Source organism: Clytia hemisphaerica, unplaced genomic scaffold (assembly GCF_902728285.1).
Source record: "Clytia hemisphaerica strain Z4C2 unplaced genomic scaffold, Clytia hemisphaerica genome assembly, whole genome shotgun sequence".
Taxonomy (NCBI): domain Eukaryota; kingdom Metazoa; phylum Cnidaria; class Hydrozoa; order Leptothecata; family Clytiidae; genus Clytia; species Clytia hemisphaerica.
In genome coordinates, this window is record NW_027104525.1 from 424,191 (window position 1) to 452,155 (window position 27,965).

Below are 27,965 nucleotides of genomic sequence, written 5' to 3' on the forward strand. Positions count from 1 at the left end.
TACTTTTATTTTCTTCTTTTTTTCACTAGTACATGTTTTTGTGAAATTATACCAGTAATGTACTTTAAGGGCAGAAAGTTTCGCGAAGTAAAAAAGTCACGAAATTTAGCGAATTTAAGTTTCGCGAATTATGGTTTTAGCCGAAATTTCACAGATAGAACTTTCACGAATTCATTTAAAATTTACCTTTTTGGTAACAAAAACTCATAAAACACGCAACAATTTAGCAAACAGTGCAAAACTGAATAGGAAAGGTTTAATTTCTGACCTGGCAGAAACTTTCGCGAAAAAGGATCAAAATCGCGATTAACGCAAAAGTTTCTGCCCGCGACAGTTTATGCCCTTAAAGTAATCGTTTTTTACGGTAAAACCGAATGAATTGAAATATCCAGTGTCTATAATAATTCCTTGGATAAAGACGTACAGTACATATAAATGTTGAAATGATAATTAGTACTTTGGGAAGAAATTTTGTGACTGATTGAAAAAGTTTTTTCACTTATAACATGTCCTCCAAAGACTTAATGAGTTTAAAGGTTGCACACCGCTAATGCATTTACAGCTACGGAGCAAATGGTTGTAGGATACCCCAGCATGGGTTAATCTATTATTGTGTGTATGTATGCAATGGACATAGCATGAAGACATACTGTAATGAAATTTAGCATCTGTTAAGCTAGAATTTCCCTGACCAACCTCCCAATCATCATTTGGACAACCTGAAAAAGTAAAGTAGACTTTTTTTGTTTTATTCGCTTTAAGTGTGCACTAATTATTGTTTTGCTTGCCATTTTTCAACCGATGCTTCAATTCTAACATATTATACGACGTTGGAAATAATATCAAAGGTTTTATCCAATGTGAAAAAGCTTGTGAATTAAAATAGATGAGTAAGCAAACGATATCACTCTTATTTAAAAGAAAAAGGCCAAAATTCGTAAAAAAATCGCGAGTCTGTACGCCTTTAGTACTACCTTAAGGGAACATTTTTTGGTGAGAACTAATTTTGACGAACGGTGGATTAAATTTTTTTATTTTATTTTGGCGAGAACTAATTTTGGCGAATCAACAATTTTTTTAATTTTGGCGAGAACTTATTTTGGCGAATCAACGATTTTTTTAATTTTGGTGAGAACTTAATTTGCCGAATTTCGAGTTCTCGCCAAAATAAGTTCCCTCAAAGGATAAGAACTTCCACTTCTTCGGCAGAATTGGAGCATTGGCTAAACAATCGCAATCAAAACAATAATCAGTGGACACTTAACAAACGAATTGACTTTGAGCATACACAAGATTCAAATCATAGTTCATTAAGCGGGTACCGTGATGAGATCGGGTAACTTGCATCGGGCTGGTCATTAAAATACAAAGTTAAATCAAAACAAACCTGATTTACAAAATTTGCGGGTTGTAACCCTAATCATAAGTGATGGCACGCATAATTATTCATTATTAAATTTGAGATTACACGTCCAGCAGCCATCGAGAAACATATCGGCAAGTAACTCGCCAAAAATACTCGCGTGGAAAATATGAGATTTTAAAATTATTACTTGAGGCACCAAATGACAAGAATTCTTTGAAACATGAAGACCATGAAAAGGCGAATATAATACTTCAACGTCAATTCTGCAGTGTTTTCACAAGAGAGCCTCCTGGGGAGCTACCGGACTTCGAGAAAAGAAAGTCCGTAATCGATGAAATCCATATAACAAAAGAAATGATCCAGATCGAAATAAAACATCTAAATCAAAATAAATCATTCGGTCCTGATGGAATACATCCTAAGATGCTACGGTCGTTATCTGACTACGTCTCTGAACCTCTTGCAGTAATAATGAACACATCATTAAAGGAAGGGTCTCTACCAAAGGATTGGAAAGAAGCTCACGTAATACCCATATATAAGAACAAAGGTGCTCAAAATCTTGCAGTAAATTATCGACCTGTAAGCTTGACATCCATAGTATGCAAACTGATGGAGTCAATAGTGAGAAAGCATATTATGGAGCATCTTCTTGATCAACATCTTTTATCGAACAAGCAATATGGTTTTATCAAAAATCGATCCACCGTTACACAACTGTTGTATTACTTGGATACGTGTTGTGAAAGTACATAGGAGGGAAAAGTGATTGATAGTATCTATTTTATTTTAATTTCGCAAAGGCCTTTGACACTGTACCTCATCGTCGTTTATGCAAGAAACTATTAGCATACGGCATAGATGGTCCGATAATGACTTGGGTAAAATCATTTTTAAATGGACGAACCCAATCAGTGAAAGTAAATAAATCATTTTCGACAACGGATCACGTGGTTAGTGGTATCCCACAGGGTAGTGTCCTTGGACCGTTATTGTTCGTTCTTTACATCAACGATCTTCCTGAAAGAGTGATATCATCATTTATACTCCTCTTTGCTGATGACACCAAAATCTTCCAAGAGGTCAACACTATCGAAGACTATATTTCCATCCAACAGGATATAGACGCGCTAGTCAAGTGGTCGAAAGAATGGTTATTAAATTTCCATCCCGACAAATGTCACGTACTAACTATTGGCAAATTCTCTGACATCAAACATGCCTATCCATATTGTTTGGATGGAAATCAGCTAGAACATGTTTTTGAAGAGAAATATCTTGGGATTGTGATCGAATCAGTACTTACATTCGAGGAGCATATTGCAAAGCAGGTAAAGAAGGCAAATTCAATACTAGGAGTGATTAACAGGAGCTTTGAACATCTGAATACATCCATCTTCCTAGTACTATATACTTCGTTTGTCCGTCCGCACTTGGAGTATGCTCAGTCGGTATGGTCACCTAAACTTCGAAAATATGTTAATTTGATCGAGGGTGTACAAAGACGTGCCACAAGACTCGTACCTATCTGCAAAGATATGTCCTATGAAGAACGCTTGCGCATACTTGACCTCCCCACACTTGAATTCAGGAGACTCTTTTGTGATATGGTCCAAGTATACAAACATCTCCACTACTACGATAAAAATACTCTTCCAAGTAAATTATCGACTCGAACGTGTCCGAACAGGAGACACAATGATGAGCTGATACCAAATTTTGGTAAAGATGGATTCCGAGGCGCACAAACCAACTCGTTCTTTTACAGGAGTATACCAAACTGGAATAGATTACCAAGATACGTTGTAGAGGCAAAGACTGTCAAAATCTTTAAAGAAAGACTCAACGAAGCTTGGAAAAAACATCCGAAAAGATTCGAGACAAGACAATTGCAATCAAGATCCGGTTCTCAGAGGCCCTCGTGTGCCTTGAACTTGTATACATTATTATTATTATTATTATTAAAATGGTAGGATAGAGCTGCGAGCGGAGCTACGCAGTTCTTGCACTTTTACTTGAAATTTTGCTCCTTTTATTGGTCAGGCATTTGATGGTTATGCAAGTTTCCCTCCACTGATGCAAGTTACCCGATCTCACGGTAATCATTTAGTGAGTAAAGTAAGTTTTCTACCGCAGCCCGAAAGCTATTTTTTCCTACTACTGTTTAACGAAAGATAGGGAAGTGTGCCTCCCCACTTTCGCTTCACCCTTCTCAGTCCAGTAGAATTAGGTTTTTACCTTGGGTTTTACTGACACAGCTAAAACATCGTAAGATATGAAAAAAAAAATGGAAAAACGATTTCCCCTATCCTTTTTTAGTTTTCTGGGGGAGGGGGGAGCCCGATTTTCTACTTTTTCCAATGGCCCAACTGAAGATTAAACTAACAACGCACCGTGATTTAATGATCTATTCATTTCTGGTGAAGTTGCATAAAGAGACATATACTCTTCAAATCTGTATAAAGAAACGATAATCTTACCTTCGAACTGGTAGGGTGGTTTGGGACTTTTATAAACACAATTTTTCCATTGGGTATTAAGACTTCCAAGGTATGTACCTACCTGGTTATTTTCGCAATAGCAAATACCACCTATGAAAAAACGAGAATCAATGTTTATTTTTCAGCCCCTGGTTTGTTCAAACTGCTAATTCTTTTATTAAACAGTTGCCTGAAGGCCTGACCAAACCTGGGAAGCCAGATTTAAAATTCGTTGGCGACCTCTCACTTAAAATTATCAGTAATTATCGTGCATCTATGGGGGGATAAAAAGAATACTGATTTGCAGGGCTTTTAACCTATTGAGACCATTACAGGTAGGAAAAATAGAATGCAATTAATTGTTGGTTTTCTCTTCTTCATTGCTTCATTGCAGCCATTTTGTTTTTATAGGGGTTTTCTTTCATATTTATTTTTACTCATTCCCACTTATGACAGCCAATTTGTCTCACCTTTTTGTTGGGCCTAGGCCTTTATTTTTCGATCAGTATTAAATAAATTATTAAAACTAGATTTGTGAGATTTATCTTATTTTGCTCTTCCACGTTACAAAGAAGCTTCAAGCAAACATAAATTTCTTGAATTAAGTAGCGGGAATCTTTGAGCCTCCAACATGTCCCTGTTAGTCAGCAAAGGGGGAGGGGTGCCCCTAGCCGACTGGCACACAACATTTTTTCAACGTTTATGTAACATTCAAAAAGTCCATATAACGTAAGATGAACGTTGAAACAACATTGCGTGCCAGCTGGGTAGAATAAGGTTGTTACTATAACGAGGAACAAGAAGTAACGAGAAGTAACGAGAAGTAACAAGAAGTAACGTGAAGTAACGAGTAGGTAACGAGAAGTAACGAGTTCTCAAATGAAAGTAACGAGTACCAAACCTAAGTAACGAGTACTTTAGTCAAGAAAATGACGCTCCTGTGTCTTGCTTTTGTCACCGGTTAATTGTTTTAAGATTGATGACGTCATTTCTAGATTTTTCTTCAGGCACCTATATCTCGTGATTGGCTTGTCTGTTTCCTTTCAAATTTGGCATGTGACACCTTGACAATAATGCCTTGAAATTCACTAAATTAGATTTTGTCAATTTTGGTGATAACGTCATCATTTGAATCAAAAATCTTTCTCTCAGCTTCGACCAAAATATGGGGAAAATCGACAGTTCCTGTAGAATTGGTAAAATTCAAAAAATATTTCCTATTTTTTCTCATTTTAAACCTTTTGCATACCGCTCCGTTGGACTCTTGTCCCCTTCTTACCTTCATAGAGCGTCATCCTCTTCATGAAGAAGAGCCAATGTAATAAAGGTTTTTTACTGATCTATTTTTTTTTTCGACACCAACTTTTTTTTTCGATATCATCACACTTTTTTTATACCATTTTTTTTCCTTCATACCAACTTTTATTTCCCGATACAACTCTTGTCTCTTCTACCTGGTAACGTTGATTACTCAAAGTGTAAAAAGGCCTTTACGTTTATATAGCGGTAAATACATGCACATGCGCATCTGATCACAGATTTCTGTAAAGCCCGAAGGGCTAAGTGGAGTGCTTTAAGCTCTTCCAAGTAAAAAAAAAGTGAACATCGGAAAAAATATTTCTGCTATTGTTTCCGAAAATTCGCAAAGCTTCTGATTGGTCAAGCGCTGAAATTGGCTATGACTTAGATAGGATTTCCTTATCTAACTTCGACACACTTTTCAGCAAAAGCAAGCGGCTTTACTACATCATTGCCGATCATCCATTCTGATTGGGTATGATGACCATTGAGTTTCAAGCCTGAAGGGCTAGAGGCGAATCTTTAACCCTTCTCAGACAAGAGAAATTGAAGCTACTTATTTCTCAGCTGCTTATTTTCCAAAACGCGCATAGAACGCGCCGCAATCATGACGACGGATTGTATCTAGTGATTCTTACGTTTTGGAGGATTACATTTTGTGAAACATTATATTAATCAGGTTGGGTGGGCGAAACAACCAAAACGGTTGAGTTAATAAAAAAGAAGTTTCGTTTCCGGGTCTCGAAAAAAAGTTGGCGTCGGAAAAAAAGTTGGTGTCAGAATAAAAACGTTGGTGTCGGAGAAAAAACGGTATGAAAAAACATGAAGTTGGTCGCAAAAAACGAAAAGCTGGTATCAGAAAAAAAAAACGATGTCAAAAGACAAAAGTTGGTGTCGAAAAAAAAAAAGATGGCGTTGAAAAAAAAGTTGGTAATAAAAAATAATTCGGCGCGCCATAGAAATGTTCTCTACCATAAAAAGAATCCATAGAAAATTTGGGTTGATGACGTCATCATTAAGGTGATGACGTCATCACAAAGTTTCACAATTATGGCTGACCAATAAAAAAGTACTATTCAATAAAATAGTAATTAAAGTTGAACGAATGGAGATTTTTCAATTCAGTTTTGAATTTCGAAAAGCAAAAAAGAATATCTTTAACCAAGAATTTATTATAGACATTTATTATATTTTCATTGATTTCTCATGTTCTAGCCTTGTACGCAGTAATGACATTATTGTTCACTCTCCTTCCTTCATTAAATGATTTTTCGTAAAATTTTAATCATTTTTTTCATCTTAAAACAGTCATTTCAATTCCCAAATGAAAATTAAGTTTTCCTTAGAGAGGCGAACGCATCAAATTAATTGCTAATTACGTGTCGTTATGACGTTTCAAGTTGCAAGAAAGATACGAAAAACACGCTATGTATGAAAAATTAAATCTTGACACCAGAAATTTTCCAAATTTAACCTCAATAAAACCACCGATCCACCGCGAGCCTCCGAAATATTTTCATACCACGGTGAAGCCAAGACACTCAAGTCTCATATATGTCAATCTATAGCTCTTCTCAGAAAGATGTTAGAGAGTTATTGCCAAGTTAAAATTCTGTGTCATTTTAGGCCTTTTGTTTGGTTTTTCTTGTCTGATGAGATTTTTGTCACAACAGATTTAATACATGTATCCGTTAAGTATTTTAGCATTTATTTCTAAATTTTTGGCGAGTAAAAGTACAAAAAGATAAAGATAGAGGACTTTTTAGAAAAGGGATTATTATTCATTATTCAGAATCAGAGAACTTCGAGCCGCCATGACAGTTGTCCTTTGCGGACAAAGCTAGATCCTCGATAGCCTGGATATCCAGACCGTAAACTATTTCACCGTCTAGTTTTTTATAATCTTGTCTCAGGTTTACGGTCTGGTCGAAGTAACTCGTCTGCAGGGATATCTGTCCCTGCATATGCGAGTGTCTCTAATTGGTCAGTACGCGCCCAGTCACTGAGCAGAATTTTCGCGGGGTTTTTGATATTTTTCGATGCGCGCGCATAATTTATGGAAAAAGCTGACCTTGCAAAAAAAGATAAACAAATGAAAAAGAAACCCAAGTTCATTTCTAAACAAAATGGCCGCTGGAAAGGAGCCTTTATGAATGTGGCTGATGCTTTGATGTACTTTAAAGTGGTTTTGAAAGTTTATTGAGTTTGTAAAAGAGGTTTTATGGTAAGTAATTATGTGTGTCTGCCTGGGTTTCCAAAGTTTTGAGATTCTGTCAACAAGGGTTTACTCACAGACTGTGTCATTCAAAACTGTATCAGACTTTTTTAGTTGCACCAGACTCTAAAATTTTAGAAACTTTGTATGTTGAGGTAAGAGTTTTTTTTTCTGAAATTTTGAGTCTGGATACCCAGGCTAGATCCTCGATTGTTTTCTCAAACAAAAGAAAGACAATGCTTCGCTCTCCACCGTTTTTTACGTTGTTTTTCCAGTGTCTATAATAAATTCATGCATTAACATACTTTAATCGTAGAAATTTTAGCGAGACTAATTTTAGCGTATATTAGCGAGTCAGGAAAATCTTGATTTTTTTTGGATTTATTTTAGCGAATCACGATTTCAAAAAATTTCGCGTGGATAAATTTTAGCGAATACCCGTATTACATTTTTGACTGAATTCGTTTTCTAGCATTTCTTTGCACTAAATGCACTTTGCACTCCTATTGATAAAAATGTATCAAGGCAATATAACCAGAAATTTCGTGCGGATAAATTTTAGCGATCTGTCGTTTTGGCGTGTTTTAGCGAGATTTATTTTAGCGAAAATAGGGAAAACTAACACGCCAAAATTAGTCTCGCTAAAATTTCTACAATTAAAGTATTTGCCGGTTTTTAGCATTCTAATAAAATTGACGTTTTAAAATCCATGCAGAATATTAGTAAATTTTTTCAATAAGCAATGACAATGACGTCATCAGGTTTTGAATTTTTTAAAAATATTTTTTTAAATTTTTTGTTGATACCTAAAACCTGTCAAAATTTGAAGTCAGTTGGATGCCTAGATCAAAAGTTATGCTAAATTTAAGATTTTACAGGGTTTTAGCTGGATTTTATGATAATATGTGCCTACACAAAAAAGTCATAAAACCTGATCTGGTCGGTGTATAACTGTAAAATGCTGCTAATAATATTATATTAAAAGTCAGAAACTTTCAGAGTGTTAAAAGAATTTTTCAGTGAGCTATTAGCAAAAGAGTGCCAGCCTGGTGGAAAACACCCCTCTGATAAAAATAGGGTTAATCTAAATATTGTTCGTTCTATTTCTCTTACAAAGTGCTTTTAGTCAAAACAGAACTCAAAACTAAGAATTAATAGGAATATTTATTCAACATATATACTATTTTCATCTAGTCAATTTTAAACTGTTTTAACCAGAATAAGTAAATTCTTTGACCAAAAGAAATTTTTGAACCCTTTTAGAGGAAAACTTATGGCTAAGTACCCCTTTAAAATACTTAAGATACCCTTTAAGACTTTAGTACCCTTATGGGTCGCACATACCAATCACACGTTTTGTCACCGTGAGATTTAATAGTGAGGTCTGTTAGCACAAAAATACTTCAGATGGTGAAAAAAAAGGAAATTTGGCACAGATGATCCTTAGAGGGTCTAAAACTACATTTGGGTACCAAAAAATGCCAGAATGATGACGTCATCCCCAAAATTGACAAAATCTAATAAGGTTAATTTCAAGGCATTATTGTCAAAGTGTCACATGCCAAATTTGAAAGGAAACGGACAAGCCAATCACGAGATATAGGTGTCCGGATTCCAGTACCAAAAAGGGCCCAAATGATGACGTCATCACCAAAATCGACAAAATCTAATTTAGTGAATTTCAAGGCATTGTTGTCAAGGTGTCACATGCCAAATTAGAAAGGAAACAGACAAGCCAATCACGAGATATTGGTGCCTGAAAAGAAATCTAGAAATGACGTCATCAATCTTAAAACAATTAACCAGTGACAAAAGCAAGACAATGGAGCGTCATTTTCTTGATTGAAAGTACGCGTTACTTAGGTTTGGTACTCGTTACTTTCATTTGAGAACTCGTTACTTCTCGTTACCTACTCGTTACTTCTTGTTACTTCTGTTACTTCTTGTTCCTCGTTATAGTAACAACCGTAGGATGAGCATTAAAAAAATTAGCTTTACACTTACTGCCTGGATTGAATGTGGCGCCATTGTAAATTTTGCGATTATAGTGATTTAGGCAACCATTTAAGCATTCTGTTGAGTTAGAGAAAGTGCCGATGTTAGTTTCACCTTCACCAAATCCATCGCCTGGGAGAAAACCTTCAGTATCACAAGCTGAAACAAAACAAAACAAAATTCACATCAAAAGAGTTTGATTTTGAATAATCATGGGCATAGTTGTTGAAGGAAGATATCTTGATACTGTCTTTTTTGACGTTTTTTAACTGTTTTTTATAATGACTTTTGACTTTATACCTCCATATCTCGATAACTAATTTTCCAAAATTAAAAAATAATACATTAAAATTTAAGTTTCCCTTTCTTCTTTACCATGAAAAAAGAATTTAGTTAAAATTCAAATTCTTTTCGACACAGTTACCCTCCAAACTGTTATACTTTTTCGTGGGTCACCCGGTACAATACAAAGATATGGGTTAAAGTGTTGTGAAATCTATGTAAAAATTCTATAATCATGATTATAGCTGGCTGAAGATCAATAAAAAGTTGATCTTTTCTAAAGAATGACTTAATTAAACTAGAGTGATTGATGGGAAAGTTTGTAAGAAATTTATGAAATTTATGACAAATCTTCAAAATTTACGACAATACTTTTGACCAAATTGGTCAAAATTTGTAAACATTTAGGAATTTATGACAAATGGGAGGCCTGATATCACAACGTGATAAATGGTTTGGCAAAATCATTGGGTAACTTGTACTTGCGGTTTGCGCCACGAGGAGGCCGATCTTGGAAGGCAAGTTAGTATTATAGGAGCTAAGGCAAAGGAAAAGTTTGACTCTTAAAAAATCCCTTCACCCTTCCAAGGACGAAAATTTCATAAATCATCAAAATAAAATTTTTCCGACCGACGATCAACCTCCAGAATCTAGGGTCGGGCAAGGCCATGGGTCGGGTGACGGCAAACCAACTCCTTTTTTAAGTTCAGCCTAAGACTGTGAAATATTTTGTTTTTGCGGTATTGTTATCAAGGCTAAGCTAAGTACACACTGAAAGAAACTTACAAGGGTACGGTGTGTCAGGTCCAAGGTCTACTGTCGTTGTTGTAGGTCCAGTAGTTGTTGTAGTGGTGGAAGGCGGTGGGGTGGTTGTCGTGGTTGTAGTAGTAGTAGGCGGTGGTGTGGTTGTCGTGGTTGTAGTAGTGGTAGACGGTGGTGTGGTTGTCGTGGTTGTAGAAGTGGTAGGCGGCGGTGTGGTTGTCGTGGTTGTAGAAGTGGTAGGCGGTGGTGTGGTTGTAGTGGTAGTTGTGGTTGGTAAGGTGGTTGTTGTCGTTGTTATTGTGGTGGTTGTAGGTTTCGGAGTTGTAGTTGTAGTTGTTGTGGATGAAGTTGTTGTTGTACTTGTGGTTGTTGTCGTGGTTGATTGAGCAGTTGTTGTTGTGGTTGTTTTGATTTCGCTCTTAATGAGTGTTATAGTAGTTGATATAGCTGTTGTGGAGATAATGGTTGTCGTAGACGTTTCTAAAGTTGTTGTCTGGATAGTGGTTCCAGCTTGGGTTGTACTGATACGTGTTGTTGTGGTCAAAGATGTGGTAGTGATAGTAGTATTGATATCACTTTTTTGATTGCCATTGTTAACAGCACCAAACTCAGCATGAAACTTAAAAAAAGAAAACAAAAAGTTTTATCTTAAAAATTAACCGGAATATAAACAAAATTCAGTGCCAAGTGAACTGCTTCAAATGAGGATATTATCGGATGAGTCAGAAAAAAGTATACAAGTTGAAACACCCAACTGTTAACACGGATGTGGAGCAAGATTGGTCAGAAAGAGGAAAAGAAAAACATTATTTGCTTAAGATTAATATAAAAATAGCACAGTGCTGCAAATAGGGAAACTTCAGTTGGCCAGTAATTTTGTGTAACGAGTGTAACGAGCAGGGGGTCTGGCGGAACCATCTTTGTAGTCTGTTAAATACAGATTGACTTATTGGATTATTAGATTGGCTAAACACCTATTTCAATTTAAAAACTGTTTCTCTTTTAATTAGGAGCGCTATTAAGTATTTATCTAAGCCTCTAATCTTCAAATTTTGACCGGACAAAATGAAAAACTGAGCTTCAGAATGGCCGGTAGAAACTACGAAATGACCGGTAATTACCAGTACCGGTCACCGGTCGTTATTTGCAGCACTGCAATAGCAAGACACTCACTGGGCGAAATAAGAGATTTCCAATCCTGGAAATATCTTGAAAATATGATATTTTCATATACTTTTGGAAATATGGAAATATGACTTTTCTATATTTCCAAAGTTGTGGAAATATCATATTTCATGCAATATTGGAAATATTTTGAAAATTTATGATATTTCAGATTTGGAAATATTAAGCAGTTATTGGAGAAAGTCGAATCCGATATGCAAAAATATTGGACGTGCGAGAAAAGATATTGGACGAGGCTTCGCCGAGCATAATTCCAATTTATAAGACCGTAAATCTGGTTTCTTGGCAGCTTTTTAATCAAAAGTCTTATTTTTATTTTGTGACGTAACGTCAAAAAGAAGATGCTCAATTGTCATTGAACTCGTTGTGTGCCAATCAAATGTCGCTATTTACGCGCGTCGGATAATAACATGAAATATGGTATTTCCACATTTTAGAAATATTGAAAAGTCATATTTCCATATTTACAAAATTATATGGAAATATCATATTTTCAAGATATTTCCAGGATCAGGGGGGGGGGTACCAAGTTGTGGTACTGGACCAGTGGTGAAAAGTTGTACTTTCTTGTTTTTTGAAATTTATCTGAGACCACCACCACTTAGTACCCTGGTACTAAGTTGAATTTACCCCTTAAAATAGGTATACCACCTCTTGATACCCGGAAAAATCTTGATATCACCATTGAGAAATGACACACCACCATGAAGTACCCTGTACTAAGTTGATTTTCGCCCTCAAAATAGGTATACCACCCTTTAATTCTTAGTAATAGTATTTTCTGGTACACCTCCTTAAAATTTTCTAAAAAACTTTACAATGTATTAAATAACATACCACACCACTCTGGCCGAAAACTTCGTTTGAGTGAAAGACTTTCAACAGAAGACATCTGAATCTTTTCCTATAAACCAATTTAACCTACGACAGACACCTTTTCAACGGGGCCTGGAATTCCAGAGTTAGTTTTTCCCGAGTTATTTTTTTCGAGTTACTTTGCATATGACGTCATCTCAAAAATAATAACCTGGAGCTTTTTTTGAGCTTTTAACTTTTCGAGTTATTTGGTGTTTTTTTAACTCGTTTTTTTTGTACCTTTAACTTTTCGATTTATTTGATAAATATAACTCAGGTTTTTCATGCCTCAAAGTTTTCGAGTTATTTACATTATATTTTTATAGTAGATATTCGATTTATGGAAATTCAACTTGTTTCCTGAAGGGACAGATTTGTGTTAAATATATCAACAAAAACTCGAAAAGTTAAAGGCATGAAAAAAACCCGAATTAAAACTTTTTCAATCACTCAAAAGTACTTGAAAAATGAAGACTTAGCAAGAACTAATTTCAATCCACCGATCAAACAATTCGATCTACGAAAAATCGATCCAAAATTTGTTCTATCAATGGACAAAATAAGAGAGTACTCTACCTTATAGACCACCAAAACTGGACTATATTCTTCGACTAAACAAAAGCTTTCTCTTCAACTCATATTTTCTTGCATTTTCTTAAAAATTAGATAAGTCAAGAGAAAGTGAAAGAACATTTTTTGTGATTTTGCAGGATTTTGAGTACCAGATACTAACTTGATGCCTCATATTTGGTACTGAGACCACCATTTAGTCCTTTATATAATGTTGCAAAAATGTTCTTTTTTTCAATTAGGACCACCACTTAGTACCATGTACTAAGTTGTTTTTTACTTACCTTATCAGACCACCACCCGGCACTGGCCCCCACAACTTAGTACCGACCCAAGATTGGAAATATCTCTTATTTCGCCCAGTGACTGTCCTGATATGAAATATGTGTCAGATATGAAACGGAAACATTTATGTAAAAACAAAACCTTTAAGCGAGAGAGAAACCAAACGACTGGATTTTAAAACTTCCCAAGATGATTCAAAATTCGATAATATCGATGGTAAGAATTCTATTTCATCTGATAAGAGCAGATCTTGCCGTAGGGAAAATGCTACTCCTGAAAATTTGAATTGAATTTTATGTGTCAAAAGTATCTCATTTTGGTCTATTTAAAGGCCTGTTTAAAAAGTAAGTAGGCGCCATATAGGATCCGTTACAACAAATACACAGGTTACAAAATTTAAAGTCTGAAGACAAGTCACGCTTTTACTCGAAATTTTCATCTGCTTGTTACATGACATTTATTTCTGATTGGTTCGAAGTCATCGACACTAATAAAATAATTGAATGTTGTAATCAAAAGTAGTAAAGCAAAAAACATGGGAATAAAATCACGTGAACTTTTTCGAGAAATCACATGTTTTGACTGCACCGATATAATTTTGCAACCCGTGAGTTTCAGGATTTGTAACTGCCGAGGCACGGCAGCGAAGAAACCTGGCTACTCTCATGCATGGTTTAAATCATCTTTTGTACCCTGAGTATCAGAGGTTGAGAATATTTCAACCTCTGAAGACCAATAATAGAAATTTTATCGCACATGTGTCAATCTAATCACTGTAGGAAAAATCAAAGATGAAGAGCAAATATTACCATTTTATGTCTAGCAGACTGTATCAGTATGCAGTTTACTATTTACGAATTCCCCAGAAACCTCTAAATGTAATTGAAATGAGTTTCTTTCAAAAAAAATCTTTTACATGATCCCCAAATGTATAACAGTAATTACTAAACTTTTAATTATGGAAATGTCACTTTAATTGAATCGAAATAATATACAGGGTGTCCCTAATAAAAGTATCGAGTTTGAACATGCGATTGAGTAGAAAGTTTTAAGTGTGTATTCACAAAATTGTATTTTAAGCTCTCCCTCTTTTTTCTTTGTTATTACGATTAATTTATACGTTGTAACTACCTTTTGTAATGAGCCTATGTGATGGAGAACGTTCTTATATTTTAGCGATAACACACACAAACTTTTTTACTCAATCGCATGTTCAAACTCGATACTTTTATTAGGGACACCCTGTACAGAATTTATGTTATGATCCTCTATCACTGACTCTTTTTAAAAAGCATTGATGACATTTTTTAGCTGTGTTTTCAACGACGGGAATAAAAGAATCAACTTTGAACTTCATCCAAAATCTTGGATGGTCGTCATGGTTACTTTTCTCTGCATTGATTGCGCACTGAATAGAATCTGGAGTGGTCGGCACAGCGTCGATATATGATTTCGACCTGTGCTTTTCACGGTACATCTTTTGGTCTTTCGTTTTTGTTTTGTGTCTCGCTTCTGTTGCTCTTGGTTTCCTTTGTTTTTGTTCTATTCGTTTTATCTTGCGAATTAAGTCTCCTTAATGGTATGCATTTTCTTTTATTAAAGTAATTATTTTGTACATATTATAATTACCTACGATAACCATTTTAATTAAAATAAAAAGGTTAAAAAGTTTTTAGATTTCACTTTGTATATACTTGAACCGATCGAAAAATGTACAAGGTTACAAGTGAAATATCGAATTTTTCTAAACGAACACGTGAAATATCATAGAATGCAACCCCCTGAGCTTAGGGGGGGGGCTAAACCATTTTTGCTTGATTGGGGGCTGTATTTTTCAAAAAATACTGGGGCTAGCTTGCTAGGGGGGGCCTGAGTGTTGTGTAATAGACTGGGGATAGAGCTGATAGGTTGAAGATAATTTAAATTATGTTGAAAATCTATGCTGTGGGGAAGGTTCTAACTCTCTTGAAGAAAATTTTTGTCTGCAACGCAATAAATCTATCAAGAATTTGCATGCAAAATTACTTTGATATTTTGCTTTGTTAAGGTGGGGCTATATTTCTAGAATTTAGCTGGGAGGCTATTATCCTAAGCCCCCCTGAAAAATGCTGGGGACTGAACCCCTCTGCACACTATGAATATCACTTTTTGCTAAACGAAAGCCAAAATTCATGAATCGAATTACTTTTGCTAATTCTCTTGGTTTTATTGATAGTTACAAGAAATGGTAGCTGATGAAGGTTTTTTATTATTCTTTCCTGGATTTGATGTTTTGTTTCCATTTTGTTGGTTTGGTATGAGAGATGCAATCTCTTGAAAAAGTATGAGATATGCAATCTCTTGAAAACCAGGATATTTTTGTCAACTTTAAATTTTAATTTTTTTCATTTTGAAGAATTGGTGTAAAAAAGTGAAACATAGAAAAGTTTCGTTTTCATTGTATCAATCAAAATGGGGGATTTGGAAAACTTTTTATGTTTTTTTTTTCTTTCGCAAACCCCTGTAACTATGGGCGAGCACCCCGTTGCTAAGATGTTGGCTTGAAATCGAAAATGAAACCGCTGAAAACGAAATAAAATTGACTCGGACTGGAAATCCCGTAATCTTGAACATACAAGTTTAAGTCTAGACTGACAAAGCTAGTTTGGTCTAAATGGAACTGTTCCATAAATTGCATCTGGACCAATATCAGTGGTCAGAAAAAGCGATTCATTGTTAAGGGAAATTTTGGATTGTTAGAGGTTAGCACGATAGTTATTTAAAAAACCGTTAGATTTTCCCAAACAAAAAATTTTTGGTCTGGGTTTGTGTTTGCTGTGCTTTCCACAACCACAACAACGTAGGAACAGACAGATAGCAATGTACCGTGATATCGGGTAACTTGCATCAGTGGAGGTTAACATGCATAGCCCTCAAATGAATGAACTGGCTGGTCATTAAATAGAAAGTAAAATCAAAACAAAAATGGTAGACTAGAGCTGCGAGCGGAGCTGCATAGTTCATTTGTTTTGAAATTTTGCTGCTATAATTAGTCAGTCATTTGATGGCTATGCAAGTTTCCCTCCACTGATGTAAGTTACCCGACTTCACGGTACATGGTATATAATGTAGATAAACCCAGGACCAGCTTGTCCTATTAAATTTCCATGTGGCGAATGTTACAAATCTGTGAAATGGGGTCAAAGAGCAATAGCTTGTGACTCGTGTGACCAACGGTTCCATAAAGATTGCATTGAAACGAACAGTCTTATCTACCAAACTTATGAATCAACTCCTGATCGCACCTGGAAATGTTGCAACTGTGGTATCAAAAATATCAACCCATCATTATTTGACAATACCCTAAACTCCTCAACTGATTCAAACATGTCTAATGTCAGCGATGACACCAAAGCTATTAGCCAAACAACTCCGCATCTTGTGCATAAACTTCCGTAGTATCTGGGAAAATTGAAAGAACTCCTAGAAGATGCACTATTCGTTGTTAACATTGATGTTATCATTGGATCTGAAACCCACTTGTATCCCTGTATCGAGGATAATGATTTTTACCTCAATCATACAAGTGCTTTCCGTCTTTCCGCGTGACAGAATAAAAGATAACTCCAAAAGTGGTGCAAAATAGAACTCATCGCAGAATAGGTAAAAAAATCAGAGACATGCGAACTTGTCTCATTCAAAACCCAAACACATAAACATCCAGTAATCATCACTTCATGCTACAGATTCGTAAAATCCCGTAAATGTGAAGATAGTGGAGTAGCACCCCTGCAAGACAACGGCAGCTTACACATTAATAACACCAAGAAAAGCTAACATCCTCAACAAACAGTTTTCAAATGTCTTCTCCATTCCTGACTATCGAATCCCACCCTTACAGGGTCAAGTAAATACACCCATGCCAGAAATCAATATAACAGAACCTGGTGTTCGGAAACTCTTTAACGATATCAACCCTAACAAAGCTGCTGGTCCAGATGGTGTCTCATCACATAGTTTCTACCCCCCCTACATTTAGGGGGGGTCTTGGGTTTTGCTGAACCAAAAGCAAGGGGGGTGTTAAAAGTTTGACTTTCCGAAGGGGGGGGGGTTGCCAGTTAAGGGGAGGGGTCTTCTTACCTAAGGGGGGGTCTTCTTAGATAAGGGGGATCTTCCTTGAATTATGACTCTTGTCTCTTGTACAATCGTTTCATTTATACTGATTTTCTAAGGGAGGGTGTGAAATTTTAAATTAATTTCCTAAGGGGGGGTTAGCACTTAAGGGGGGGGGGTCCTCTTACCTAAGGGTGGTCTTGACCCCTCTAAAAACTATGCATCAATATTTCTTAACAAGTTTGCTGACCAAACATCTCCTGGTCTCACCTTAGCGATGCAAGCTTCACTCAAACAGTCTTCCATCCCAGATGACTGGAGGCATGCTCTGATTGCCCCTGTATTCAAACCTGGTAAAAGCGACAAATCCAAAGCCGTAACTATAGGCCAATTAGTCTTACCTCCATATCCTGTAGAATTTTGGAGCATATTTTACACAGCAAAATTATGGCCCACCTTGACAACACCAACATTTGACAGATAGCCAACATGGCTTCAGGAAACATCGGTCATGTGAATCCCAACTTGTAACCAACCAACCAACCTGGCAACAAATGAGTAGCCCCACATTGATGCTTCGAAATCTTGAACTTAAAACCCAACAAACCAGGAGGACAGCAAATAAAAGTTAAATTTATGCATAAAATTCTTCATGGCAAAGTTGAATCTTTATCCGCTCTAGCGCCCCGTGCACGTAACACTCATCTGAGACTTATTCCAATCAGAACATATGAATTCAGTTACTTCCCCTCCACCATCAGAAATGAACTACCTGTGAATCTCATATCTGAGTTAAATTATGATTCTTTTTGTAAAGGTGTTAATGAGCACTACCCTTAATTTGTGTATATCATTTTAATTGTTTACATTTTGCCTTCACTTGTTCATAACTCCTGATCTCTAGCTTTTATTATCTCTATTCCTGCTGTGCCTCCTTAGTCTATAGCCTCAATCAACTCACCATCTTCTAATCTCACAAACTCTCCAATTCTATTTTCTATTCAACTCAGGTTGTGCAATCAAGGCAAAATCTTTTTATTCACTTTCTTCTTTTTAGCTTATATTTAAAATGCTGAATTATAATATTTTATTTTAAGTAATCATATTTATTATCTAATAACTTTAATGTATATTTCAATCGCGATCAAATCACAAGTCTTTCAGGTCTACGTTATCACCTTAGCCTCTCACTTTACTTTACACTATCACTATATCCTTGTGGTGGCTCTTCAGCTCCAGTCATACCTCGCTACTTTAAGCTTAGTTGTTTTCATTTTATTAGGTATTTTTAATTTCTTTTATTTTCAATATCATGATAATGTACGTTAGCGTATTATGTAATTAATTGATAGAACTAGAACTAGAACTAAGATATGGAGGAAAAAATATATCTTTTTTTTATTGACAAATACTTTCCTCGTCATCATAAATACCAAAGATAGGGTAGATCGTCAAAATGCAAAGTCATAAAATTCAAAGTGTAATATTTTTTTCTGAAAATTTAATCTATTGTAAGACATTTGGCACAATTTTTAAGGTCAGAGGGTCAAAATCCAGCATTCCCCAGGGGGGGTCCTGATTCGCACTATAGCGAAAAATAGTGAAAAATGGCCTTTTTTTTTGCCAAATGTCTTATAATAGATTAAATTTTCAGAAAAAATATTACACTTTGAATTTTTTGACATGTCCAAAAAAATGGGGGTTGACGATCTACCCTACCAAAGACAAGCTGTTCAATCGAAATACAGTCAAAGTTAGCTATAGCTGCACGACCAATATGAAAGCCATCATCGATGGGCATAGCAAAGCAGTACTCAAAAAGCAAGACATCGTACAACCAACCAAAACATGCAACTGCATCGTCAAAAATCAATGCCCCATGAGCGGTAACTGCTTAGCTAAAACACTGCTTACGAAGCCACACTGACAACAGACCAAAAATTTACATCGGTCTCGCAGAAACAACCTTCAAAAAGCGATATGCGACCACAAGAAATCGTTCAACCACGCCAAATACGAAAATGAAACCAAGCTCTTGAACGAATTTTGGCGGCATTCTCGTAACCAGACCAACCCTAAAGTTACATGGCGAATTGTAAGAAAGTGCAAACCGTTCAACAGAAGCAGCCTGAAATGTGATCTTTGTTTGAACGAAAACTTTGAAATCTCTTTGCGTAAAGACAATTTACTGAACTCTAGATCTGAACTTATCTCAAAATGCCGGCACATAAACAAACACTTACTTGAAAACTTTGATTCTAATGATTGACGTCAATTTTTTTATATGAAGACGCTGTATTGAATTTTTTAAATAAACGTAGGTTGCATACCTTTTAATGCTCAAAACCAAAAAACTGAAACTGTTTCACTAAACTGCAAATGGTTTGGGTTTGTTTACCTAAACAAAGAAGCTGTTACATTGCTGATTCGATTTCTAGGATCTTGCCTGAAGTCACAGCAACGAATTTCAAAATGGTAGCCCAGCGGAAGAAAACATTAGAGCTTAGGGGTTATGCATGCGTGCGCTTAGTGAACCAGCGTAAACAAGGTGTAGTGCTTGGTTAGAATAATGGTTTAGCAAAACAAAAAATCAAACGGTGCAGTTTGTTTGCTAAACCCTCGGTTTAGCGAACGAAGAAAACTCAGAAAAAAGACTGTTGGCTTTGATCGTCTGTTTAGGTAAACTTTTAAATGAATCAATGCGTTCGCTAAACCCTCTGTTTCACTTTTTTGGGTTTTTGGCTAAATGGTATGCACCCGTAGAATTTTGTTTTGATAGTTATTTTTAATCAACTGATGAATGCGTAAGCAAGAAACTTAAAGTATCGAAAAGAAATACAACGTTTCTTAATCTTTATGTATCTTTTTTTTATATATAAGGAAGCCTAAACAATGGCTTTATTGTTTAAGAACATGAATGTTAATGATGTTTCCTTATAATTACCGTGAAGTCGGGTAACTTGCATCATTGGAGGGAAACTTGCATAGCCCTCAAATGGATGACCTGGCTGGTCATAAAAATACAAAGTTAAATCAAAACAAAAATGGTAGAGTAGAGCTGCAAGCGGAGATGCGATGTTTTGAAATTTTGCTGCTTTGATTGGTCAGTCATTTGATGGCTATGCAAGTTTCCCTCCACTGATGCAAGTTACCCAACTTCACGGTATTATTATAGTATAGAAAATTAGTTGTTTTGGAGAATGCGACCACCTATTGACTCAGTTCAGCATATTAGTAGGGGGAATTTTGTTCGATTTTTTGGAATCGCTCGACTGTTTTGTTAGAAGCACTTGTTATACATTTTTGGAAAGCTAAGGGGTAGGGGAATCGAAATTACTATGTTTCCAATTTTTTTCTCGGACACTTTGGTGTGATTTTCGGACGAATAAAACGGTCTCAGGCAAAAATCATAGGGTTAAAAATTAATGAAAATTTTAGCTCGAGAAAACGGAGACCTGTTGTATATTTTTGGAAAGCTCTCAAAAAATTAAGATTAGAGATATATTGCAGGTATAGGTGATTTCTGTACCTAACTCGAGATATTAACCCTTGAAAACCGTGTTTTTCAACCAGAAACAGCTATTTTGTCCAGTTTTTGCGCTTTTTGAAGCTCAATATCTCGAGTTAGGTACTGAAATCACCTATACTTGCAATATGTCTCTAATCTTAATTTTCTGAGAGCTTTCCAAAAATATACAACAGGTCTCCGTTTTCTCGAGCTAAAATTTTCATTAATTTTTAACCCTATGATTTTTGCCTGAGACCGTTTTATTCGTCCGAAAATCACACCAAAGTGTCCGAAAAAAAATTGGAAACATAGTAATTTCGATTCCCCTACCCCTTAGCTTTCCAAAAATGTATAACAAGTGCTTCTAACAAAATAGTCAAGCGATTTTACAAAATGCCCTCTACTATATTAATTACTCCACTAATACGAGCTGGAAGTTATCTGCCCCGTATGGAAATTAAACCCTAATAGTGATACTCAAGCGCTAAAACACTTAATAGGTTGTCACGCAGGAAGATTTTAGCAGCAGAGAGTTATCGCGTGCTAATCTGTGCTAATTCAGGAGAATATTAGCTTGCCAATTGGAACAAAACTTATTTATAGGTATTTTCTGATTTTCTACTTGTTTTACTTGCATCCACTGAGTCATTGAGAGGTGTGGAGTAATTAGTTATGCAATAGACCATTGCGTTCTCTCAAACTGTATAGAATTAACTCTTCATACAAAAATTACGGAAACGCATATTTAGACTTCTAAGCTAAAGTCCCGCAAAAGCAGGACAGAAATCAGTTTTTTGAAGTTTGCAAAAAACGCCACATATAGAACATCTTTCAAATTCAGTATGTGAATAGAGCAGTAAAAAATACAACTTTTCTATTTTTCTTTTTTTTGCAAAAGTTCTCCGGTTAGTGTAAAACGCAGGTCACAGGTCGCAGGTCACAGGTTACAGGTCACAGGTCACAGATCAACAAAGTGCAGACCGGAAAAAAAGATAATAAGATCATAACATATACATAACATAACATCAATACATAACGCATTAAATTACAAAAAAGTAATACATGTTATTTAGATATTATAAAATGACAATTGAATAGAACAACAACCTAGCTTTCTTGGGCTAAAATCTCTAAAATGATTTCAAATGATGTCCTGAAATCTTTGGATCTTGGAAGTATTCGAAAAATACTCTGGGAGAATCAAAATGGTTTGGGTCAGAAATTTGCCCTAGTCTGCCATTATGGAATTGTATTTCATTCTAAAACACAATGTTTTGAGTAAGCTTGAGTGTTCTTCCTAAAGAAATAAAATTCATAATGGCAGACTTTATAATGGCTGGATTTTTGACCTAGGAGGTTAAAAATTGCGCAAAATGTCTTACAATAGATTAAATTTTCACAAAATAATATTACACTTTGAATTTTTTGACTTTGCCATTTGACGATCTACCCTATTAATGACAATTTTTGACAAAAATATTAACAGAATCATAAAATCTGATGCAAGAAAAGACAAAAGCACGATTTTCTTTTATAATACAGAATGTGATGTTGATAGTGTGAATGGATATAAAACGGCACCAATCAGAAACTTGTGAGGTCCCTAAGAGGGTGGTTTTAGAAGGATGAAACTAATTAATCATTCAATTGTTATTTTAATGACTTAAATGACAATTTTTGACAAAAATATTGACAGAATCACAAAATATCATGTCTTACAAGAGAAAAACACCAAAAATAATTAGCATACCGAATGTGATGATAACAATATGACTGGATATAAAGTTACACCAATCAGAAGCTCGTGAGTTCTCTGAGAAGGTAGTTTTAGCTGGTTTTAGAGTTCGATGTGTTTTATTATATGTAACCATCGTATAAATTACAATATGTAATATACCTGTTATACGTATAATATGGTTTCAATATTTTCTGGTCTGCGTTATACACGGCGCAAACTGCGAAAGATCGATAAAAGCACATGGTTAAATTTTGATGAAATGGTTTTATATGGATGAAATTGCTTGAGAATTATGTTTTTGATATTTCTTTGTGTTTTCCAAACATTTTCCTCTGCAATGACATTGATTAGAGTCAACCTGTCATCACTGACCTGTGACCTGTGACCTGTGACCTGCGTTTTACACTAACCGAAAGTTCTCTAGGAATGAAAATAAAGGGATAATAATAATAGACCTTTTTTCAAAGAAGACGTCCTGTTGAATAATTATGTAGTCCAGCCATAAAAACAATGATAGAGCCATGCATAATTACTGTATCATGCATGTTGTAATAATTATGCATGGTTTTATCATTGTTTTTTCTGCTGGACTACATAATTATTCAACAGGGTGGCCTCTTTGAAAAAAGGTCTATTGAATACTATCCACTGATGACCAGCGGCATTTATCGTAAAGCTACTCTTCGATTCACAATTGAGAAGATGATTGACAGATTAATGTTTTTCACCAGTGCAGGAGCTCGCGGGCGTTCTGCATACTGCAAGCACTCTCTCGGCTAAATCCTCAGACTGCGCTCTAAAAATGGTAGACTTAGCAGTGACAGATCATTTTGATGGAAGTTGTTGGAATGTTTACAAAAAGACTCGTGACAGAAAATTCTTTGTTTTATTGTCAATGATGACAGTGCCGTTATTAATTTTGTTAGATCTGACATACCAGACCCGATCAATCGAACTTGTCGAAACAATCGAACAATCGAACTACTCGAACTCCATCGAACGATTAAAGTTCGATTAAAAAAATTAATCGAACTGTAAGATTTTTTAAAAGATTGTGAGTGTTCGATTAAGTTCGATCAATGGGTTTCGGTTCGATCAGTTCGATAAACCAATTTTGTTCGACAAGTTTGTGCTGCTCCGCCACCGTATATTAGCTTCTTTTCAAAGCCGAATTCGGAATGTAAATCGGGAAATTACTTCCGATAACGGATTACACAATTTTCCTGTATCCTTATAGTGCCAGAGGCGGGGTTTGTTGGGGCGTAGTATTCCGCCACTCGGCCGCGCGCGAAATCGCAACAGAGGGGGCTACGGACTTTATTCCGGATAGACAAATATCTGGGTACAATAAACGTCAAGCTGTTAAGTCCGGGAACTGTCTAAATGGCAATCGTGTGCCAGGACAAAGTTTTTGCAAGCGAGGGAAGATATATGAGGATTTAATATCATCGAACTAATCGAACTTTTTACTGACCGAACTAATCGATCGAACTGCTATTGCTTCAAAAATTGTGAGTGTTCGATTAGGTTCGATTAATTTTTTTAATCGAACTTTAATCGTTCGATGGAGTTCGATTAGTTCGATTGTTCGATTGGTTCGACAAGTTCGACAGTTAGTCACACTAGCGTCCCGCCAAAATGCGTATCAAAGATTAATGCTGCGAAAGCGCTATATCATTTACTTGACTCTCAAGCAAAAAAATGCGCCGCAAAACTTCTAAAGGGATTCATGAAAAAATAACCCGGCGCTTTTTAATGAAATTTACATTTTCAAAAACTTTGAGAAATTGCCTAAAATTTGAGCCATAGATGAAAAAATTTGAGCCAAGCCAACCTTGAAAACTAATTTGAAGATCAACTTCCCAAGAAAAAGATCTACGGGGGAGGCGGAACCCACCTAGATCCGCGCACCACCGGATAGGCTGTTTCTCGGAAATTTTGCCGGACCTCAAACAATGACCCATTTACATGCGCGGAATTATTTTTACTCTAGCATATAAACAAGGCCTTAAAAATCGAAGCGCTGTCTCGGGAATTGAATGACAAATTTTGGTTGGTTGATTTTGGCTGCTGCACGTTTTATTTTGTTTCAAACTTTCAAGTTTTAATTACCGTGAGAGGTCCTAAAGCCGACAGCCCAGCCTAAAGCCGATGAGGTCTTTCAAAGATACAAACTAAAATAAAAACAAATCTTTCGCTGTGACGCAACGAAGATACCAAAGTGTCAACTAAACTGAGAGATTTGATACATTGAACCAATTGAACCAAATAACAATAATTGCTTCTTATAACAAAACATATTTTTTTATTGCAATATGCACAACGTCATATACCTTAAGGGAAGAAATTTTTGCGAGAAGAAATATTCGCGGAGGAAATTTTCGCGGAATTTAATTTCGCGAATTGGGGCGTAATTCGCGAAATTAAATTCCGCGAAACACACCAAAATTGTTAAATCGCGAAATTAAATTCCGCGAAATTCGATTTTTTTTCTTCTTCTTTTATTTTGTTGTTTTTGACCAGGTGTTACCAAAAAAGATGGACATAATTGATTTTTAAGCATTATAACGCGTATTTTTTATCAAATATAAACAAATATAAACAACTCCGTGATGCTTAAAAGTTAATCTAAGTTGATAACTTCTTCTCAATCGCAAAATTAAATTCCGCGAAACTTTTGAAATCGGCTCATTCGCGAAATTAAATTCCGCGAAATTTGCCATTTTGAAACTCTGATTCGCGAAATTAAATTCCGCGAAAATTTCTTCTCGCGAAAATTTCTTCCCTTAAGGTAAATGACAACAGTAGTAACAGCATCATAAAAAGTAACGAGATGTTTTGATTTTCTAAAGCACGCAAAAATATAAAAGAGGTCTGTGCACGAGCGTGCTCATTTTGAAACGTTACGTAATCAAGCCTGGTTTCTATTACTTTACACTGGCACTTGGCTTGATTGCGGGGTTAGGACTTTGTGTAAGGATACATATAGACGACGTATATTACATTATATTATATATTACATGATAAGAATACAAATAGACAACGTATATTACAATTATTATGTATTACATGACACCTTGCTCCTATTCTAGTAAAGATAATATATGTTGTCAAAGAGTACCACTTAAATGAAGAGCTGTCCGATTGCGGGCCTTCCGTAAATAAACATCCGGACTTATAGGTGGTAAAAAGGGCGTTGATAGTTGCCGCCTCATTGATTCGATGTTTGTTATTCAAATTAGTGCTACCAAATCCGCCCTTTTTTCAACTTCGCGCCATTTTTACAATTTAGTCTGTTTGTTTCTTAATGGAAACCAGTCCAAGTTGTTTCGTATTTTTCTCGCACAAGTCACTTTTATTACTAAACTGTTATCGTTTTAAACATGAGCAACTAATCCAGAATAAAAGGTAATTATTTTTACAACTCGCAATTTTTAATTACATTAATTGACATCTTGACATTACAGCTATCTTGTTAGATGTTTTGTTTCGAGAGTTCTAGCAATAGTTTATCGTTCAACTTGGAGAGGGAATGTTTGTAAACATAGAATTTTTTTTCATAACAGTTATTTGGGGGGTCGGAATTAGGCTGGGCTGTCGGCTTTAGGACCTCTCACGGTAATTGTCTTGCGAACTTGATTCAGGTAACTCTCATCCTTGTTGTGCAAATACATCCTGTAGATGACTGATGTTGTTTTTTCTGAAAGCTAGATTTCCTAGTGTGACTAACTGTTCGATTGATCGGGTCTGGGACATATCATCATATCGGTCATATCAACAAACAACTATTAGCAATATGTTAATTAAATTTCATACCGCTGGTGCTAAAGCATAGTAAGTAGCCCATAAAATTACAACCATCCAGCATATTCCAGGGAAAAGACACCACTTCATTAACTCTTCCGTGAAGGACATAATGAATCATCCTAAGGTTTGCTAAAATTTAAGCTTGAAAGTTGAAAATACGTCCACTCCACTCCCTTGCTTGCCTTGACTAAAATAAAAATTTCGATCCAGTTGACCTACATTGAGAATGCTAGTAGATTTTTTCAAGTAAATAAATAATTCGATATAGGTGATATTGCTGATATTGCTCCACAGTATGGTCTATTTTTTTCCCGCCAATACGCAAACATACAAAAAATTTTTCGTTAAGAAAAGATGGCGGACGGTCGTTAAGTTCAGCGCTCCGGTAATATTGAAGAAAACCGAGCAAAAAAGAAGATAAACAGATACAAAAAGCAGACCAAATTTGCAACAAAAGGTGATTGTCTTCTGTAAAGATTCTTTCGCAGCCGGTTTTAACGTATCAAAATGCCAAACGAAGCTGATCCGACCGAAAATGCTGAAAACCGAATCAATCGAACAAACGTGAACAATCTGGTGGCGTGCGAAAGGTGTGGACAGCAAAGATTTCGTTCACAACGGCGTCTTACAACATCTTCCATTTTGCAATGGACCCGTTCAACCACTTCCAGTTCCACCACCACCCAGACCACCGGATCCTCCACCTCAAGAACCCATGGTACAACATCATTTCATGTGGGGCCAACTCAACGGCGATCAAGCAACTCACGAACTGAAACAATGCTATGAAAAGATAGTGTACTGGAGGAAGAACATCTTTATGCTGCCGAAAGGTTCGACCGGGAAAGACTACATCAAAGAAACTACCCGATTGATCAACGAATGGTTAGCCGACAGCCCGATTAAAGAATGTGCGATGTACGCAGTACATATCATGCCAGCGCTTCTATTGCAAAAACCGGCCAAGAACTCCAAGAGTAAGCATCATGTCGATGCACTAAATCGAAGGCTCAAACTCTGGCAGCAAGGAGAATTTGACCAGCTGTTTCGAGAAGCAGACACCCTTCAAAAGAGACTACCAAAAGTTGATAGAAAGAAAAACATCAACGTCATTTCTCGAAAATTTCGCGAGCACGTATCAAAAGGAAACTTGAACTCAGCTATCAAGCTTCTGTCGAACAATATGGAAGGGGGAATCCTACCACTGAATGATCAAACGAAAGATCTACTAAAAGTCAAACATCCAGAAGGACGTAAAGCTGAAGAAGACGTCAAATTGCAAGGTCCACTTCAAACCGTCGAAAATGTAATATTTGACGTCATTGACGACAAGATGGTGTACGAAGCTGCAAAGATCACTCGTGGTGGTTCTGGACCCTCGGGCTTGGATGCGGACGGATGGAGACGAGTCCTCGTATCAAGAGACTACGGAGACACGGGTACAGACCTCCGAAAATCAGTTGCAGCGCTCATCAGAAAGATATGCTCCATCGATGTGAAGGATTCAACGTTAGCACCACTTTTTG

General features: G+C 36.1%; 1 protein-coding gene across 2 annotated transcripts; it reads right to left on the reverse strand.

Annotated features, from left to right (window-relative positions):
* On the reverse strand, positions 1 to 26,687 carry LOC136822002 (uncharacterized). 2 transcript variants are annotated; one of them, XM_067078220.1, is made up of 5 exons: positions 26,449 to 26,687; positions 10,424 to 11,018; positions 9,365 to 9,514; positions 3,847 to 3,957; positions 1 to 719 (listed from the first exon to the last, which is right to left on the reverse strand). In XM_067078220.1, exons 1-5 carry the CDS (start codon positions 26,545 to 26,547, stop codon positions 496 to 498), a joined length of 1,179 nt encoding a protein of 392 aa, XP_066934321.1. In that variant the 5' UTR covers positions 26,548 to 26,687; the 3' UTR covers positions 1 to 495. The 2 variants fall into 2 exon arrangements, with proteins under 2 accessions (XP_066934321.1, XP_066934322.1); XM_067078221.1 differs by having other exon boundaries at positions 588 to 719; positions 3,929 to 3,957; positions 26,449 to 26,685.
* Between the last annotated feature and the right edge of the window lie 1,278 nt (positions 26,688 to 27,965).